This window comes from Suricata suricatta, chromosome 6, assembly GCF_006229205.1.
Source record: "Suricata suricatta isolate VVHF042 chromosome 6, meerkat_22Aug2017_6uvM2_HiC, whole genome shotgun sequence".
NCBI lineage: Eukaryota > Metazoa > Chordata > Mammalia > Carnivora > Herpestidae > Suricata > Suricata suricatta.
In genome coordinates this window covers 115,934,446-115,952,395 of record NC_043705.1, presented here as the reverse complement: position 1 = coordinate 115,952,395, position 17,950 = coordinate 115,934,446, and the positions used below count along the sequence as shown (strand labels likewise).

General features: G+C 37.5%; 1 protein-coding gene across 2 annotated transcripts in view; it reads right to left on the bottom strand.

The window, feature by feature from the left end:
- Nucleotides 1-1,355: 1,355 nt before the first annotated feature.
- OXCT1 (3-oxoacid CoA-transferase 1) overlaps nucleotides 1,356-17,950 on the bottom strand; it is a 138,598-nt gene continuing 122,003 nt past the window's right edge. Inside the window, exons 16-18 of one of the 2 annotated variants that reach the window (XM_029940950.1) lie at nucleotides 14,665-14,766; nucleotides 9,956-10,022; nucleotides 1,356-2,122 (exon numbers count right to left, since the gene is read on the bottom strand). In XM_029940950.1, coding sequence (XP_029796810.1) covers nucleotides 9,981-10,022; nucleotides 14,665-14,766 — 144 coding nt within the window. In that variant the 3' untranslated portion in view covers nucleotides 1,356-2,122; nucleotides 9,956-9,980. Of the gene's footprint in view, nucleotides 2,123-9,877; nucleotides 10,023-14,664; nucleotides 14,767-17,950 lie in introns of those variants that run through there. The other variant, XM_029940949.1, reaches the window with a different exon arrangement.

Here is a 17,950-nt window from a genome sequence, read left to right as displayed (position 1 = left end):
CAGTCTCTCATGGTACACATACTTTTCCTTCACAGAAAAGGGAAATTCAGCACAACTCAATAAATTTACTCTTCAGTGTGATCATTTGATTAAGAGCTATTTCTCTACATGCATTTGCTATGTCCCTGGAACCTGGTAAACTGCTGGCTCACAGTGGGTACTTACGTCAGCTATGAATTTACTGCCTTTCAGCTCCAAATTCACCCATCATTGTCATCTCCAAGATAATGGGATGGGCCCTGCAAATAGCATTACTTTGCTAACTAGCATAACATTGAGCTTTGTCAATAAAAAGTTCTGAAGAGACACTCGAAGAGTGAGGAAGAGGTTTTTCCTCCTAGTATGATGTACTTCTCTCATTAGTGTCCTGTAACTCACTCTTTTCCCACTGTCCAGGCCTCTGCAGTAAACACAGCTTCTCCAGAATCCAAAAACTGTAATACAATTGGCTTACCTAGCTCGTTGGGGCCAGTGTCTGCAGTATCTGTCACTCCTTCAGGGAGTGACACAAGACACTTCCCTGTAAACATTTCTGTCATCTCTTCAGTGGCTTTGTGGCAACTTCTGACGTGTGGCGTTCCCCTTGGGGACAGCTTCCTCTGGCTCCTCAGAGGCAGATTTCTAGCAAGTTCTGCTGGCAAGAGTTCTCTGCCATCTGTAAGCCACAGCTACGCACTTTCCCACAAGGTCTGGCATCTCAGTTCTGTAAGCCTCTTCCTTAGATGTTTCATCTCAAACCTAGGATTATGGCTGTTCCATAATTCCACTATTCACATGTTGTTGAGATTTCTCTTTTCTTCCAACTAATTCCTCAATTCTCAAATTTTCTGTTACAGTTAATAATTCTTTACATTAAAATTTCTCTGTTCAGTTTACCATGTAAAGTATCTACTGATTGGACTCTACCTGAGAAAGTGCTCCAAAAACACTTTTGAAAGAACATAAGAACAAAAGACAAAATTAAAGGGAGGGAGATCAGAAGAAATTAAAAAGACCTCAGTTGTTACCAAACCAGTTGTATATTTATTTGCTATTATTTGGAGTTAGAAACTTATGATCCTATGCCATTGGAAAAATTATTTTCCAATAATTCACCCACTCTATGCACCCCATTACTAAAAATGTATTGAGCAACTAGTTTGATGAACATATGCCAATATATTTCTTAGGATAATGAGAGAGTTGGTAAGTCTACAAAGAGAATCCAGACTATAAAACCCAAGGGAAATTTCCTTGAATATCAAGATTTCAGGAGACTAGATTTAAGACTTCCTTTAAATCAGACTACATAATATTTCTCCTGTCCTCTCCCTCCAACTCTTACCAATAAATAAATGAATAAATAAAGGAATGGGTAAATAAACAGGTAAGTAATTTAATCTCTGTTCTTTAAAAATCCCATCGTCAGGAAATGCTGCTTAATGTCTAAATGAAATGCCTAGCTAATCCTTTTCTTCTCCTTTCCTTGACCTAGGACATTCTTCACCAGTTATACACAGTACCTTCTTTACATTGTTAAATAACTCCTTTAGCTTCTCTAGTTCAAGTTAAATATTCCATGTACATTATTCTTTCTCCATAGTTTGAGTCTTTTTAAATCATCATCCTGAGCATTCTCCAAGTTGATCACATATGTCTTAGTTCAGCCTACTATAACAAATACCATAGACTGGGTGGCTTAAACAGGAAGCATTTATTTTTCACAGTTCTGGAGGCTGTAAAGTCCAAGATCAAGTTGCTGGAAGATTCGGTGTCTGGTGAGGGCCCTTCTCATCATTTGAAGACTTCTTCAATGATGACTTCTTGCATTCTCACATGGCAGAGAGAAAATGGGCTCTGGTGTTTCCCTTTCTTTTAAGGGACTCATCCCACCATGAAGGATCCACCTGCATAACTTCCTCTAAACCTAATTACTTCCAAAAGGCCCAACAGTGTGGACTGGGATTTCACCATATGCATTTTTGGTTGGGGGCTGGGCAGGAAGAAACATTTATTCTTTAGCAATTTCATCTTAAATGCCATTGTTCTCTCTTTGACAATCTCATATCGAGTTTGATACTATGGACATAACATATGTGACTCTTCAAATACTTTGGTCTTCTATATGTGTGCATCTTGGTACCTGTTATATATTAAATAGCTTTAATTACAATAATAAAAACATTTCACATTTAGAGTAAACTTTACCTAAGATAGAAATTATGTTTATGGAAAAAACAAGAGTTGGGGGAAAAGGACAGAAAGACAGAGTTACCTGGAAGGCAAATCATGATTGAAAGATTACAGATAAGCACTTAGACTACTTGGAAGAACTGTTTTATAGCATCATTTACATCTCCACTAATATAATCATCAACTCTTTCCTATCCATAAAGCAGGTCTCTAAGAGTCTTTTCCTATATAATCAGTTCTGTATATACTTGAAGTTATAATAAAATGTTTCTTTAAAATATTTTTAAATTGGATGGTGTGCTAATTGAAAAGGGCCTTAGATGACCCTCTCCAATGCACTGATTCTAAGATGAAGGATTTCCCACACTTTAACATCTTTGAAATTGGAATGCATTTCACAAATGACAGGATCCTACCATTGCCTTGGCTCCTTCAGCTTTCGTAGCCCAGTTGCTCTGGAAGAAGCTCAGATCCCTCTCACCTTTTTTCTGACCTGATTCAACACCCCCAACCTGTCCCCTGAACAATCTGAACCCTTATCAGCGAGAAACACCTAGGTTGTAAATGCACAAACTTCAAGACAGGTGGATTTCCTTGGGCTGTTAACTGCTCATGATGTCTATCAGCTGAAAAAAGTCTTCTTTGTTTTAAATACAAAAAGGAAATACTAGGCAAACTTAACTGAGACTGAAAGTCTAAAAATTTTTAATATGTATACAATAAAATTTACAAATGATAAGCAAACACAATGATAGTGCATTTTAGAATTGATGGTGTTCATGCTCTCTCTGGGATGCCTGGGTGGCTTAGTCGGTTAAGCGTCTGACTCAACCTCAGCTCAGGTTGTGACCTCAAGGTTTGTGAGTTCGAGCCCCACACTGAGCTCTACACTTACAGTGTGGAGCTTGCTTGGGATTCTCTCTCTCTCTGCCCCTCCCCTGCATGCGTGCGCTCTCTCTCTCAAAAATAAGTACATAAACATTTAATAAAATAAAATGAAATAAAATAGATGGTGCCTTCAGCTATTTAGACTGACAAAATATAATATCCCAGAAATAAATCCATGCAAATACAGTCAACTGATCTTCAACAAGGGTGCCCAGAATACACAATGGAAAAAGGACAGTCTCAACAAATGGTGTTAAGAAAACCCTGTCTCCATATGCAAAAGAACAAAATTGGACCCTTATCTCACACCATACACATAGATCAACTCCATTAAAGATTTAAATCCGTAAATCAATAAAACTAGTTTTATGAACCCATAAAACTCCTAGAAGAAAACATAGGGGAAGATCTTCTCAACACTGGTATTGACAATGACTTTTTAGATATTACACCAAGAGCACAAGTAACAAAAGCTCCCACTGACTAGTGGGAGCTGCATATATTAAGAATTCCACAACTTGACAGTAAAAATTTAAATAATCCAATTTAAAAAATGGGCTAAGGACTTGAATAGACATGTTTCCAGAGAAAACATACAAATTGCCAACAGGTATATGAAAATATGCTCATCATTACTACTCAAGGAAATGGAAATCAAAATCATAATAAAGCATCACCTCATACCTATTAGGGTAGCGACTATTAAGAAAAGAACAAGTGTTATGAGGATGTGAATATATTAGAACACTTGTATACTGTTGGTGGGAATATAAAGTGGTACAGCTGCTATGAAAAGCAGTATGGAGGTTCCTTAAAAAATTAAAAATGATCTATGATCCAGCACCTCCACCTAAATGTCCACTGACAGATAAACTGATAATAAGAAATATGGTATACGTGCACCCAATGCAATACTATTCACCCCTAAAAAAAAGGAAATCCTGCCATATGCAACAAAATAGATAAATCTAGAAGAAATTACACTAAGCGAATAAAGCTAGGCACAGAAGAACAAATATTGCATGGTTATGTTTATGTGACGTATTTAAACAGTCAAACTCAAAGCAACAGGGAGTAGAATGGTGGCTTCCAGGGACTGGGGTAAGGGGGAAATGAGTTGTTGTTTAATAGTTAGAAAGTGTCATTTATATAAGATGAGTAAGTTCTAGAGATCTTTTGTACTACACTGCACCTATAGTTAACAATAATTTGTTAAGAGGGTAGATGTCATGTTAATGTTCCTACTACAATTAAAAAAAACTGATGGTATCTCATATTCTAAGATAGAAGATAGCAAAAATGTTCTCATATTGTATGTGTCTTGATGGCCCAAATGCTTTCCTATCGCTACACCCCCAAAACGCTACAAGCTCCAGTTCTGTGACCAATTTTCTTTGTTTCATGGACCTTTTCTTCTCCAGTGAATGGCATTAGATCTCACTGACTGATGCTCTCTCCATGTCTTCAGTAACGTTTATTTTCAGGTTGCCAATATCAACCTTATTCCTGAGGTTCAACTGAATGGGTCTGAGCCACAACTCTGACTTTGAACATGGGTAGGGTTAATACAAAGGAAACCAAATTTCAGAAAGGTGTTTAGTCACAGAAATGAAGCAATGCCCATCAGCCCCTCCTGTTGACGTCAGTTGAACATGCTTACCTGTGGTTGCCTACACAAAACCTTTCATAGAGCAACTAAGTAATTTCAAGTCTTCTACAGGTACATTTTGCCTGGTGGGTGCCATTATCCTTTTTATTTTGACAACTACCCATTTCCTTTTAAGCTGGTTTGTACACAAGAGCTGTGTGGACAGGGAGAACAAAGCTTCAAGATCCGTTCCATTAGGTTTAAAGGTTTTGGAGTCTGTTTTATAGCTTACCAGAGAGCAACAAATCTAGTTCTATACAGAGGATTTAATTCGTATCTCATTAACTACCTTGGCAAAACCCAACATTAGTTTTGAAAGGCTAATTTGATTAAAGAATTGATGGACATTACTTCTCTCAGACTAATGAAGTTAATTTTAATGGAGGTAATAATGTCTCCCCAGAAGATTACTGTGAGTATAAAATAAGACAGCTAGCATATTCTAGGTGTTTTGTAAATTATGAAATGCTAAACAAATGTAGGTGATTATCACAGGTCTGTGTTCCTTTGTTGCAGTTTTTAGATTCTACCTCTTGTGTCTTTTCCTAACTCTTCCTTAGAGGACTTGCCTAATTATTTAGCTGAGGGAAATCCTCAAGCCTGGCCCACTTCCACCTCATGTTTTCAACCAGTAAACTAATTCAATATCATATTTGGAAGCCTACCATGGACAAGTTGTTATACAAATATATAAGACGTTAAACACATACATAAAACATACTACATTCCAGTGAGGACTTTATACACACATTATGAAGCAGTATCTGGCTTAGACCCAGTTAAACAACTCTTAAACTTTTACCCACACTGAGAGCCTACAAGGGTTGGAAACTGGAGATTAGAGGAGTATTTATGGAGAAAATACCTCCGGTCTCCAGATCAATAGGAGATGCTACCTCCTACCTCCAGATCAAGAGTGAAGGGTTTCAAATGGAACATCAGAGTATATATATATTATACTGGTGTCTGATTTCTTCTTGAAAATTTTAAAGGGTAAGATAGAATGCCTAGGAATGAGGCAAAGAAATAAAATGACTGTGTTGGGTCCTGCAGTTTGGGGAAACAGGAGTGTTTCCTAGGGACCTGGTGTGGGTCAGGCTACAGAAGGGCCAGGATAGTTGCCTGAGGTTATTTCCAAGTGGTTCTCCAGAATGGCATCCCATTAAAGGTAACAAGGACCATGATAATCAAGCACATTTGACCTCTAAAACCAAATATATTTTTTGTTTGGTTATGGTTTTGAAGGAAGGAACTGAATTATCAATCAGTTGCCTAGATTAGTACAGGCATCTATTTCATGGGACCTGCTGCAGGGTCCGTAAGGGGTATCTTTGGATGATTTTACACAAACATATCTAACATAATGGAAGCAAGAGAATTCAGGTGTATGCCATACAGACATGCATTCAGATCATGTGACGTTTAGTGATATTTATGCTTAAACCTACTTTGATATTTAGTATGGCCTTAGGTGGGAAAACAGTGCGGATATTAAAAAAAGTAAAAGGACAGGAACAATTCTGTCCCAAGGTAATATTATGACATGACATTTAAAAGTGATCTGTCAGTATTTTTGCAACATTTTTCAATGTATTGATTTATACACTGTTATGTGTTCATTTTACAGATATATTAACTATGCCTTATAGAACCATGCTGAAAAGCAGTACATTCTGCCTATTTTAAAGATGGAAAAATCTGGAAGTAAGTTTAAGAAACTGAAGATCATACTCTGGTTGAAAAAGGAAATTAGTACTAAGAAACCCATCCACTGAATAAATCCCTGCTTATATTTCTACTGGAATAATTTTCAAAGCTGTCTTGAATATACTGACATTGTAAGAAAAAGAACCTCTGCCCACAACTTTTCTACCCACTGGTAATACCTACAAATGCTCTTATATGTGCTCTCTGGCACCAGTTTTACTCACATTCTGCATAAATTCTGTAGGAGAGGAGATCCCTCCCAAGACTCATGAATTACAAAAGCTGTTTGAGTTCACACTTCGGTTGCAGATGAAAAGATCCACAAAGACCCAGCCCAAGTGAAATAGGAGACTTGTGGGATCACATTCAAGCATGGCTGAAGGGAAGTTGGCCTGAGGCACATGGAGAACCAAGAACCCAAATACCACTAGGAAGCTCCTTACTTACAACTCAATGTGCTTGTGTTTCAGCTTGTTTTCTCCAATTGGACCTCAGCTGGCAGAGTGTGTGTGTGTGTGTGTGTGTGTGTGCGCGCGTGTGTGTATGTGTGTGTAGGGGGAAAGAGTGTTGGTGCCAGAGTCACATTCTTATGGCTTAGTGACCAGAAAGGAATAAGAAAATTAGCTTCTCTTTCATCTCTAGTTTTTAAACATGGGAAAAATGACCTTACTGGTCATAACCCTCCCCCCTGTATATAAACACTGTGGACAAAGGAGGCTGTCAAAAGAGGCATATTCTGGGCACACACCCAACCCCTTGGCCAGGGGATGAGTCTGTTACTAGAGGAACAACACAGATACTGGGCAGACTATACTAGAGCCACTTTAAAATGCAAGCAAACTCAACACACCACTGGAAAGCTAATAAATATGTGTGTATCCTAAAAGAATGTAAGATAAAAGCAAAAAAATACATATTAATACATGAAGCCTGGGATAATCAATATTTATAGATATATGATTGGCTCTGATAAGGAATAAAATCAGAATTCACTTAGGTAAGCAGTTCGCTTGTTTTTTCGTGAACAACAGTGTATGTTCTTTGGTAAGATAAAAAGAAAAGCAACAACTTGATTAGAAACCATAAAGTTTATAAACTATTTACTGTTGGTGTTTCCACCAATCTCTAGTGTATTATTCCCATGATTGATCACACCATTTCCAAACAAGAAAAAGGACAATCACACAGATCTATATCAATTCAGAATATTTACTGTATTTCTTAATGTGTTTTTATCCATGGAACCCTTTAATCAAGAATATAAAGTCATCTACTTAGTTTTTACCACTCAAAGTTGGGAACACTCTTAGAATCACATTATCTTAAAGTAATGAACTAGAATGATAAGCAACTAACTGCAAGTATAGCAATCATCAATAACATACATTTTAGCAGATTATAATTCTAACAGATAAGTATTATTCTCTGGAACTCATAAATTCCAAGAAGAGTCCTTTTTACCAGTGTTGGGACAGTATGCTTTCAATCTTGCAGCCAGCAAGACTATTTTAGATAGAGAGTATGATACAAAAAATGCCTCTCTCCTCTAATACCATACGCGACACAACTATAGTTGTACCTGAGCAGAAACGGAGTTTCAGTGCTAACCATCACCGAAAAACATGCATAAGTCCCTACCTACAACTGGTGACGATGTATTGCATGATGATATACTGCACGGTACTACACCTACCTCTACCTGGAGAACAGCTGCCTGACCTGTCTTCAGGGTACCTGGACTTTTCTCCCATTTGATACCTAGGATGCTTGGGATGCCCAGAGGGCGACTATTTGGTAGGGAGGATACTTCTGAGGACAAGTTCTTTACAAAACTCACTCTACCATGTTTCTTTTCTTTTCGTTTTTTAAGTTTGTTTATTTTGAGAGAGAGAGTGAGAGAGAGAATACACACATGCATGTGCGTGCACGCACACGCACACACACACACACATGCGCGTGAGCAGGAGAGGGGTAAAGAGAGGAGACAGAGATTCCTAAGCAGGCTCCATGCTGTCAGCACAGAACCCAGTGTGGGGCTTGATCTTATAAACTGTGAGATCAAGACCTGAGCTGAAATCTGGAGTCAGATACTTAACTGACTGAACCACACAGGCATCCTATCATCTTTATTTTCTAACAATGAAAGCTCCCTGTCCTTTAAATCCTGGATTTACTCATCAGTATTTCCTCTATTTAAATAAAGCTGAATTAAAAGTGGTTTGTTCAAGGAAGTAGCCTGGGCAGAAGAAAGAATAGTGGATTGTAGAAAAATACACTCAATACTTAGAAACTTTTCTGAACAGGGGTGCTTGGGTGGCTCAGTTGACTGAGGTCTGAATTCAGCTCAGGTCATGATCTTATGGTTTCTGAGTTTGAGTCCCTGCATCGGGCTCTGTGCTGACAGTTCAGAGCCTGGAGCTGCTTTGTATTCTGTGTCTCCCTCTCTCTGCCCCTCCCCTGCTGCGTTCTCTGTCTCTCTCAAAAACAAACATTACAAAAAATTTAAAAAATAAGAATTTTCTTCTGAACAGAAATAAGAAAGCCTGAAAAGAAAGAAAAGAATATTTTAAACTCCGTTGTCATTGTGACTGGATTGATGATAAATTATCCCATAGCACCTCATGGCTTAAAAGGAGGTCTTGTAAGAGTAGCCCACTGTACCTCAACCACACAGAGAAAGCCTCTTAACGACCTCTCTGGGTCCTCAATACAGAAATACTGCACTGTTTTAAAATGAGAAAACTGACCAGATCAGTTAGGTTTATAGCCCTCTTCTCATAGTCAACCTCAGTCTTCGGCGAAGCACGGATGGCTGGCTGGTTTATAAAGGCAACTTCTTGGTGAGACATCAGCACCAGCAGACCCTACACCCTGTGGTCTCTCCCATGAACCAATTACTTCTCCCATAGAGAGATTTTCCTGTTTGCCTTACTGAAGGTCGATTTAGTTATAGAAAGTATGGGAGGAGAAAGGATGCTTTAGGGAAGCAAGATGCAATCACAAAATCAGAGGCTCTAAAAGAAAAGTCAGAGGAGGCCAAAAGAAAAACATAATCAGTAAGACAGCATTTCTCTTACTCAAAATTCACACGATGTTATTGTTCAGGACTAGTGCAATGCTGCCTTGGGTATACTCTGGGTGGAGTTCTTTTTCTCCCTCATTCTTTATTTTCTAGATATCATATTTAGTTAGGAGGGACAGCACATCAATAAAAGTCTCCCTAAGGGCCCATCTTGGTACAATTTTGTGTATATATCACAAAAGGTAAAGATAAATCCAATGTGAGCACCAATTGTAAAGATATGCCTTCTAAGCAATTATAAAACAAATAAGATAACCATTTATACATATATATGTGTATATATATATATGTCTTTCATTAAAATCTTATAGTATTCTTGAGAGAACAAAGTATATATGGCTGCACACAGTGTAAGATAATGGAAGAAAACCAGTCACAACTGCTAATTCGATATACAATTATGATTACTGATGTCCCTTCAATGAAATCCTATGTGGGTAAGATGAGGAAAGCACAACCTGAGACAAATGTCGATTCCACACTTCAAGCTGTGATCTGCTGCATTGGCATGAGTTTGGGTGAAACCTGGTAAAAGAAAGAAAATAAAATGACCAAACTGTACAGAACCTCAAGGCATAAACACGTCTCTTCTGAATTTCCAAACCCCAATGATGTTGGCAACAAACAGCATTGCCACAGACACTGCCTAGCGCTTCCTCATTATTTTCCATCTTAAACCGACGAGACAGAAAACACTCTCCTGTTTACATTGTGGGCATACAGTAGTTCTCAATCTTCCTGCCCATTACAGCTCCTAAATTAAGCATCATTAAGACTGGCAACAGCAAGGTGGTGTAGGAGGAGCAGACAGAGACGATAAAGGGTGCAAGAAAACCAAGCTCTCAGAAGGGATCACTGAGCTCGGAGGCTGATGCCTCTGAGAGCACCCGAAACGGAGACGCAGAGTAGAGACAAGTCTCCAAATGCTCAAAATAAGTCTAGTCAATTCCCAATTTCATTGACACAATGTCATCTTCAGATTAACTGGACACAAAGTAATGAAGAGATATATGATCAATGACAAATTTTATCAGAAATTTCATAATCAGAATGGAAATGATATAAAGGCAGTAAAAAAGATTCCAAGTTATTTTTTAAAAGGAGGTAATAGCATTAAAAATACTTAATGTTGACCAGGTGCATGTTCAATGTACAGAGCAATACACGTACTCCTAGAAGACTTGAAGCAGAGAAAAATGAGGACAGGTCTACATTTAATGGTAGATTGGTGGAAGAAGAAAGCTAAATGTAAGTGATTTGGCTCAATTCTGACTGATCTTTCAAGGCAATGCCAGGGACAGATGTCTTCATTCAGTCTGGCAAATATCCATGGAGTCCTATTAAGTAATAGTCCCCATGGAAAGCACAGTAGGGGCATACTGAAATTTAGATGATTTTTTTGAGCTCTTCAAGAATGAAGCGATTTAAGTGGGCCTAGTTGGCATTTTGCCTTCCAGAATAAAAAGTTAATATTTTGTTAAATTAATGAACAGATGAATAAATAAATGGATTAAACAAATTTCAAAGAACTAGAAGAAAGGTTTTAATAGAGGTTAAGACAGTTTTAAAAATAGGAGTAAGCAATTATTTGGCCTTGATGAGGTTAAATATTTTTACTTCATTTATAAATTGTTTCTGTATTAGTTCCTCACAATGTCAAGAGCTAATGCCCCCTTTTCCATTTTTTTCTACTAAAAGAATGACATGTTCAGAATAAAAAGGATTGGTATGGCTTGGTATATAGCTTAAAATAAATGACAGCTCATTCAGACCTGCCAGTTCCAAGAGTAGATATATAATAATAGACAAAACAATAGACATATAATAAATAGTCTAAAAATCACAGCCCACATGTGCAGAGATCTTCAACTCTACTGAAAAGAATAAAAGACATATGGGTTCTGAGTATTTAGAAAGCATGTCTCACAAATAACCCATTTTCTTTTTTTAAACAACAGAGCATCTGTAGAAATAATTTAATGAAATGAAACTATTTTTTGGGAAGCAGATCATTTCCAATAGATGCTTTATAACATTTCCTTTAAAAGGAACTGGACACCTTAATTTTAGAAACTAAACATCTGATCATTTTCCTTGGCATAATGACCCTATTTTGAGCTCTTAATATCATTTATATCTTCAATGTGGACTTGGACTTATATGAAAAAAGAAAAAGATGAAGCTTTACATAGACTGAGTTGGCTCATCTATTTTTGTAATGAAAAACACCTACTAAACCACCATTTTTCATTTTGCTCTTTCTCAGTCTCATCAATATTTTAAGCCCTTGCAGGCTGGAGCAGATCATCCTGCCAAGGTGATCTACAGGTAACACAAGACTATGTGGTCTAGGTGTAGAAGATAAGCCAACAATTTGTCTTCCCAGCCCATTGAAATCCCAAAGGTATACGATTTGATTCTGATATAATACCAGTTCATAATAGATATTGAGTATAGATTTATTAAACTTAGCAAAGAATATGTACACCTTACTTCTTCCTAATTTCACTGCAAACATATAAATAAGCTATATTCTTACCTAACTTTTTTTTTTTTTTTTTGGCCACTGGTGGTTTATGTATTCTTGCCTGGAGAATAAGACCAAGGCCCTTGGGAGTAGGAACTACACCAATTTGTTCTATTTTATTCACATTTTCATGGCTCAGTGTGGGACACAACTGGGTATTCAATAAACAATCATGGTTGACTGATGACCTCTGGAAGTTTATTTTACCACATGATGCTCAAATATGGATTCAATTTTTTCAATTTAATTAGAAAATAAAAACAGAAGGAAATAGTTTCAAAAAAAGGTCCACAGACATATATCGTGAAGGAAATAACTATTTTATGTAATACAAGCATGCATTAGAAAAGAGAGAAATGAATAACCATTAGAATTAACCACTCAGTAGAAAAAGAGACTTTGGATAAAATGCAATTTAAGTGATGGAATATCATTTTTCCCTTTTCTTTCTACTTTAGACCATCAAGTAACTGGGAGCAACACACTGAGTGATATACAGAAATTTGACATTTTCATTAGCTTGTCACAGCTTTAATAGGAGAAAATGTTAGCCAACATATTCTCAAAATTACTCTAACCTAGGTTTTTACCCTTTTTATTATGCAACAACCTGATTAACTATTCCCTTCTAAAATGTTTATTTCCAGGTTTACACTGAAGTCTGAGTGGGCCTTTTCTCAAAAAGGAACTCTGACTAACTTGTATAAAGTTACATATAGAGTAATATTGTACTTATACAGTAATAATCACATAGAATATCTTCTAAGTTATGATGTGAAATACTTTCTGAATTAGCAAATAAGGAAATATTACCTTAAATATAATTTTATTACTGTATGTATTTTATTGATAACCCAGCTATTAAACAGAACATATTATTAATTAGAGCATTACAGATAAACAATCTGCTACATGTGATTTCATCCATCACATCCATCAGGGTCTAAAGAGATGCCATCAGATCCTCAAAAGCTAGCTCTTTTGTTAAGATGGTTCAGCTGATACTGTACCTTTTCATTTTCAGGACAACAATAACAGGCAAACTCATATCTTATCTCAATAGCCTAATTTGGAGGAAGTAAGATTACATGTCGATGTCAAAAGAGAAGGAGGGGTGATATGGCATTAATGAGAAAGCACAGAGATACTTTTCAGTGCATTAAGATATGGAAACTAGCCCTTAAAAACTAAAAAGCAAAAACAGTAAAACTCCACCTTTTTTATTCTGACTTAACTACATGAATGGAAAAAACAAAACAGATAACAAGGGTCCTTTCTTTGTATATTCCTTTTGTAGCAAAGAAATAAAAATTATGTGGATCTCAAAATGTTGCCTGATGAAGAAGAGGTTACCTTACCTGCAAAGAGGAACAATACAAAGGACAGCTGATAGGTAAGAGGAATTGTTTGCTTTCACCACTGATGTAAGAGATTCTAAACAGTGAAAGTATAAACATATCTCATTTTTTCTCCCTAAGGTTACTGAAAGGCTAGTTAAAGATCCGTTTTTTTTGTTTTGTTTTGTTTTTTTGTGCTAGATATTGCTGACAGATTTCTTCTTTCCAAAGGGAAATTCAAAAAAGGTTAATAGACAAAGACCCTCTGACAGCAGAAACAGTTATATGTGGATAATGAATTATGCAGCAAAATTGTTTTTACAGAAATTTGTTATGCATTAATAGGTACCAGTCAAGCATGTAGTACCTAAGGAAGAAGTATATGAGATATATGCCTGATTTATCAAATAAGTTTAGTTAAATTACTTTCTCCAGGATGGGTAGTTGCAACATTTTTTCCCCATTATTACTGAATTTCATTTTAACTAGAAGATCTCTCCTTAAAAATGTATGTGAAAAGGAAATTCCTTTCCTTCAACTTTTCAGATACTTCTCCTTTATTTTGACGAATTTCACAGACTGAACTATCCTCTCAGCCCCTATTAGATGGGTGACCAGTGATTTATAAACAAGCACTTACATTCAAGGGCAATTACATTATAATATTATTCTTTTTGTTCTGAAAAGAGATTTGGGGATTTTTAAAATGTATACTCCCCTGATGTATTACGTACTTTGTAAGTCTGAGTTTTTATGTAGTAGGTTTTCCTTTAATGTAGGATACACCTATTTTGTGACTATGACTCAGTGTCAGAGCTCAACGTTCCAATATGTTCAATGGATGGAATAATCAGGCATCGAAATTAATAAAAGAGAAAGCCCTAAGTCATAGGTGAGTTTAAAAATAAGGGAGCATCATTTCTCCATGTGTCGCTCATATCTTAGAGTTAACAACTGTAACCACAGCTGATAGGTAACCCAAGGACAGAGGATCACAAGGGACTTCACAGAAAGCAGCTTCCTGTTCAAGCTCCACCTTCCATTTCCAGCAGCCCCTGGTGGTCCCCCCCCCGCCCCCCCGCTCCCCCCGCTTCTGACTCCTGAGCCAAAGGCTGCCCGTGAGTCAGAGCCCGTTCCTGCTCCCACCTGCTCTCGTCTGGAGTCACCCTTCCTTTCACTCCTGTTCTCTGTAAAGGTCAACTCCAAAAATGATCACAAATTAATGGTTCATGTCCTGTAAACACCCATTAATCAAGCTCAAGATATAGGACAAGCGGCTGGATTTATTCACAGAAACACTTACTGCAAAATCACACCCGGTGCTCTTTTTGATGTCATCCACGGTCAGGCCTTCCCAGAGTTCAATCAGAGTCAGTCCTTTCTTGCTGTCCACGTCAAACACAGCCTGTTAGAATCAAGAAAACGACAATGACAATTTCGTCACAGTAATTATTTTACAATGTAAAACAGAAACAACATCTCAAGTTCTTAAAGGAGAGACAAGACCCAAGACAAAAGACTCCGAAAATCAGCAATGAGAAAATGTCAGCTCTAGCGGTTATATTTTGGTGCGAATATATGCCAGCTCTGTACTCGGCAATTAGTTGTGCAGCACTGTTGATGTCGAAGATAAATGAATGTTGACTACTGATAGCACTTGCTGCTACTATTGTAACCAGTTTTGGGGTTTTATTCTTAGTTTTTTATTTAACTACTTTCCTTTAGTTAGGTCTAACACTTCTGGTCAAAATTTCAGTTAGAAGAATAATGATGATTTGAAGGAGAAAAGGAATGAAGAAAGGGAGGAAGGGAGGAGATATATGGAAGGTGAATGTACAGGGATGGTGAGGGAGAGCTGATCAATGCTGATAAGTAAAGAGTTACAGGAAATAAAAGACAGCACTTAGAAGGGGTTATGAGTCATTATAAAGGGACAGCTGTCCTGATCCTGAAAGACCCCCAGGGAAATATTAAAGCTTTGCCTTTAAGTCCTACAAAGACACACAGGTCCAAGAGGACAGTATGAGATTCTCCCCTTGGTAGGCAGATCAGATGAAGATGCTTGTGCTTAGGACAAGCACGAGAAGGCTAAACTCACGTTAACATTCCTTTACAACATTGTGATTGGTAATGCCAGGTGATGGTAGTGCGCATTGGCATAGTGTGACCTCCGCACAAAGACTCAACCTGTTTTAACTGATTTAGGATACCTGCCATTTGCTACACTCAGCAATATGACAACCTGAGTGGTAGGGACTGACAAAGTCATTTAAGATAATCTCCCACTCAGGAATTCTTCCAAACATTCTCTGAGGTGGTTGCTGGGGCTCTGCTGAGAAGCTTCCTGTGCTCGGACGCTCACTTGTCTCAAGGCGGATCAGATGGTCTATGGATGGGAAGCTCTAACCATTAGAGTCCAAAATGCTTCCTTCTGACTTTCACTTGCTGAATCTACAGGCAATAGGCACTGTTTTCTCTCTCAGCTTTCACTACTAGTTTCGTCTCTCCCTGACTTAAAAATTATGTTCCTCATATTCTTCCCCTCTTCCAGATCTACCTTACCTTCAACTGTTATTTGCAGGATGATCTTTATTTTCAGCTAGTTTGGAAATAAACCCAAAATTTCCATCTTAAACACTGTTGTGCTTAGGAGGCTCATCTGAAGACACAGCAACCTACAAAGGAAAGAACCCTGGCTTTGGAGTTGGACTGGACTTTCGGCTCTGCCACACACTAGCTAAGCGATCTCTGGTGAACCTGTCTTACCAGGTGTACATGGATATCAAACATCCCTACTTCCCAAGATTGTCATATAATGGACATTCTCTGAGTGCCTGGCGTCATGCCTGAGGTGCACAGGGGCATCATACACCTGCATGCTCTTTCTCCTTCATAGCTTAACTTCTTGTCACTTGTGTATGAACTCAAATCAAAGCCCCAAAATGCAGACTAGTCTCCTTTTAATTGATTTCCCCCCTCCATGAGCAAAACATTAAGAGGGCAGGTGATACCTGAATTCTGTTTGATGAATTCACAGATAACCTAGTTAATTTTACTGGACAAGGTGATTTAAATTTTAGAGGAAATATTCCAGAAAACTTCCTTTTTGTTTGCACATTTTTATGTTCCTAAAAAATACACTTTTTTTCAGTAAAAATATGTGTTTTGAGAGGGAAGAAAATGGTCATTTAGGAATGTCTGTATGCTACATTAAGTTATTTAACTCAAAAATGATTTAAAAATTTTTTATAAATGAACACTTTTGCTTTGTAGAAAATGTGTCTGGAGCATTATTCATACTGACTTTCTTTTCCCTGCATTATGAACAACTGAAAATTTATCGAAATGGAACAAAAAAAGAGCCTCTAGATTATATTATTAAGAACAGGAAGGGAAGGGATTTGGAGAAAAGATAACTGTGGTGTCATGAATATAAGGCTTCAGTGATTAGAGAGAGAAAATCTATGGCAAATTGACTTACTGCTTTAAAAAGAAACTTTTAACACCTTTATCAAACCCTAATTAGTTCTCAAGGTCATATACTGGAAAGCCAATCATTTATTATTAAAATGAATGAAATTTACTTTTGAAATATTTAGGAAGATTTCCATTTAGCAGTATAAAGTATAAATAAAACCTTGATAAAAACAGAGACCACATTATAGATAAAGCAGTTAATCATAGCCCAGCTGCTGGTGAGGAAAGAATCTTTCATAACCTCATTCTGGCAGTACAAAACTAGGAAATCAGGGTCAAAAATCTCCAAAGCCTCTTTCAAAAGGCAAACTAATGGAAATTCTTGAGAAGTTGAAAATGGAATTCTAGTCGCATATCCGCAATGGCAGGCTGACCACATTTATTGCTCGTAATGGCACTGCATTTGATTCAGGCATTCAACAAATATGCAGTAGAGTACCTACTATGTGCAGAGCCCCAGGAATAAATGTGCACCATTGCCTTCCCCAAGGTTCTGCAGCTGCCTTTCACTGAACCCATTTTTAGCTATCCAGTGTCCTCTACAGACTTCCATTATCCCCACAAGCTAATGACTTCCACAAGTTTGGTCCAATACTGACTTCCCTTCTGAGCTTCAGATCCACAACTCTAACTGTTTATCAGAAATCTCTGACTAGACATTCAGGATGTTAACATGTTCAAGAATATCAAACTGGGTGTCTCCAAACTGAACCCAATCTTTTCCTGCCTCCCATCACACCTCCCTGTCTCTTCCTACAGCCTGGGATTCCTTAGAAACATTGAGGAAGCACCTCTGCTTTAGCAGCCTTGTCCAATTCATCACCTAGCTAGGCTGAATCCATCTGGGTCTCTCAAATGTCTCCTCTGACCGACGGTTTGGAACTGTGACACTTCTGGCCTAGATCACTGAATGAGCCTTCTAACTGGACTCTATCTCATCTCATCTCTTCTCTTCCGACTCGGCATAAAAGCTAGTGTTCTTTCTAAAATGCAAATCTAAATAAATAAATAAATAAATAAATAAGTAAATAAAATGCAAATCTAGTCCATCTAAAATCATTGAAGGGCTCCCAACTCCCTTTCAGATGAAAACTAAAATTTCTTAACAAGGT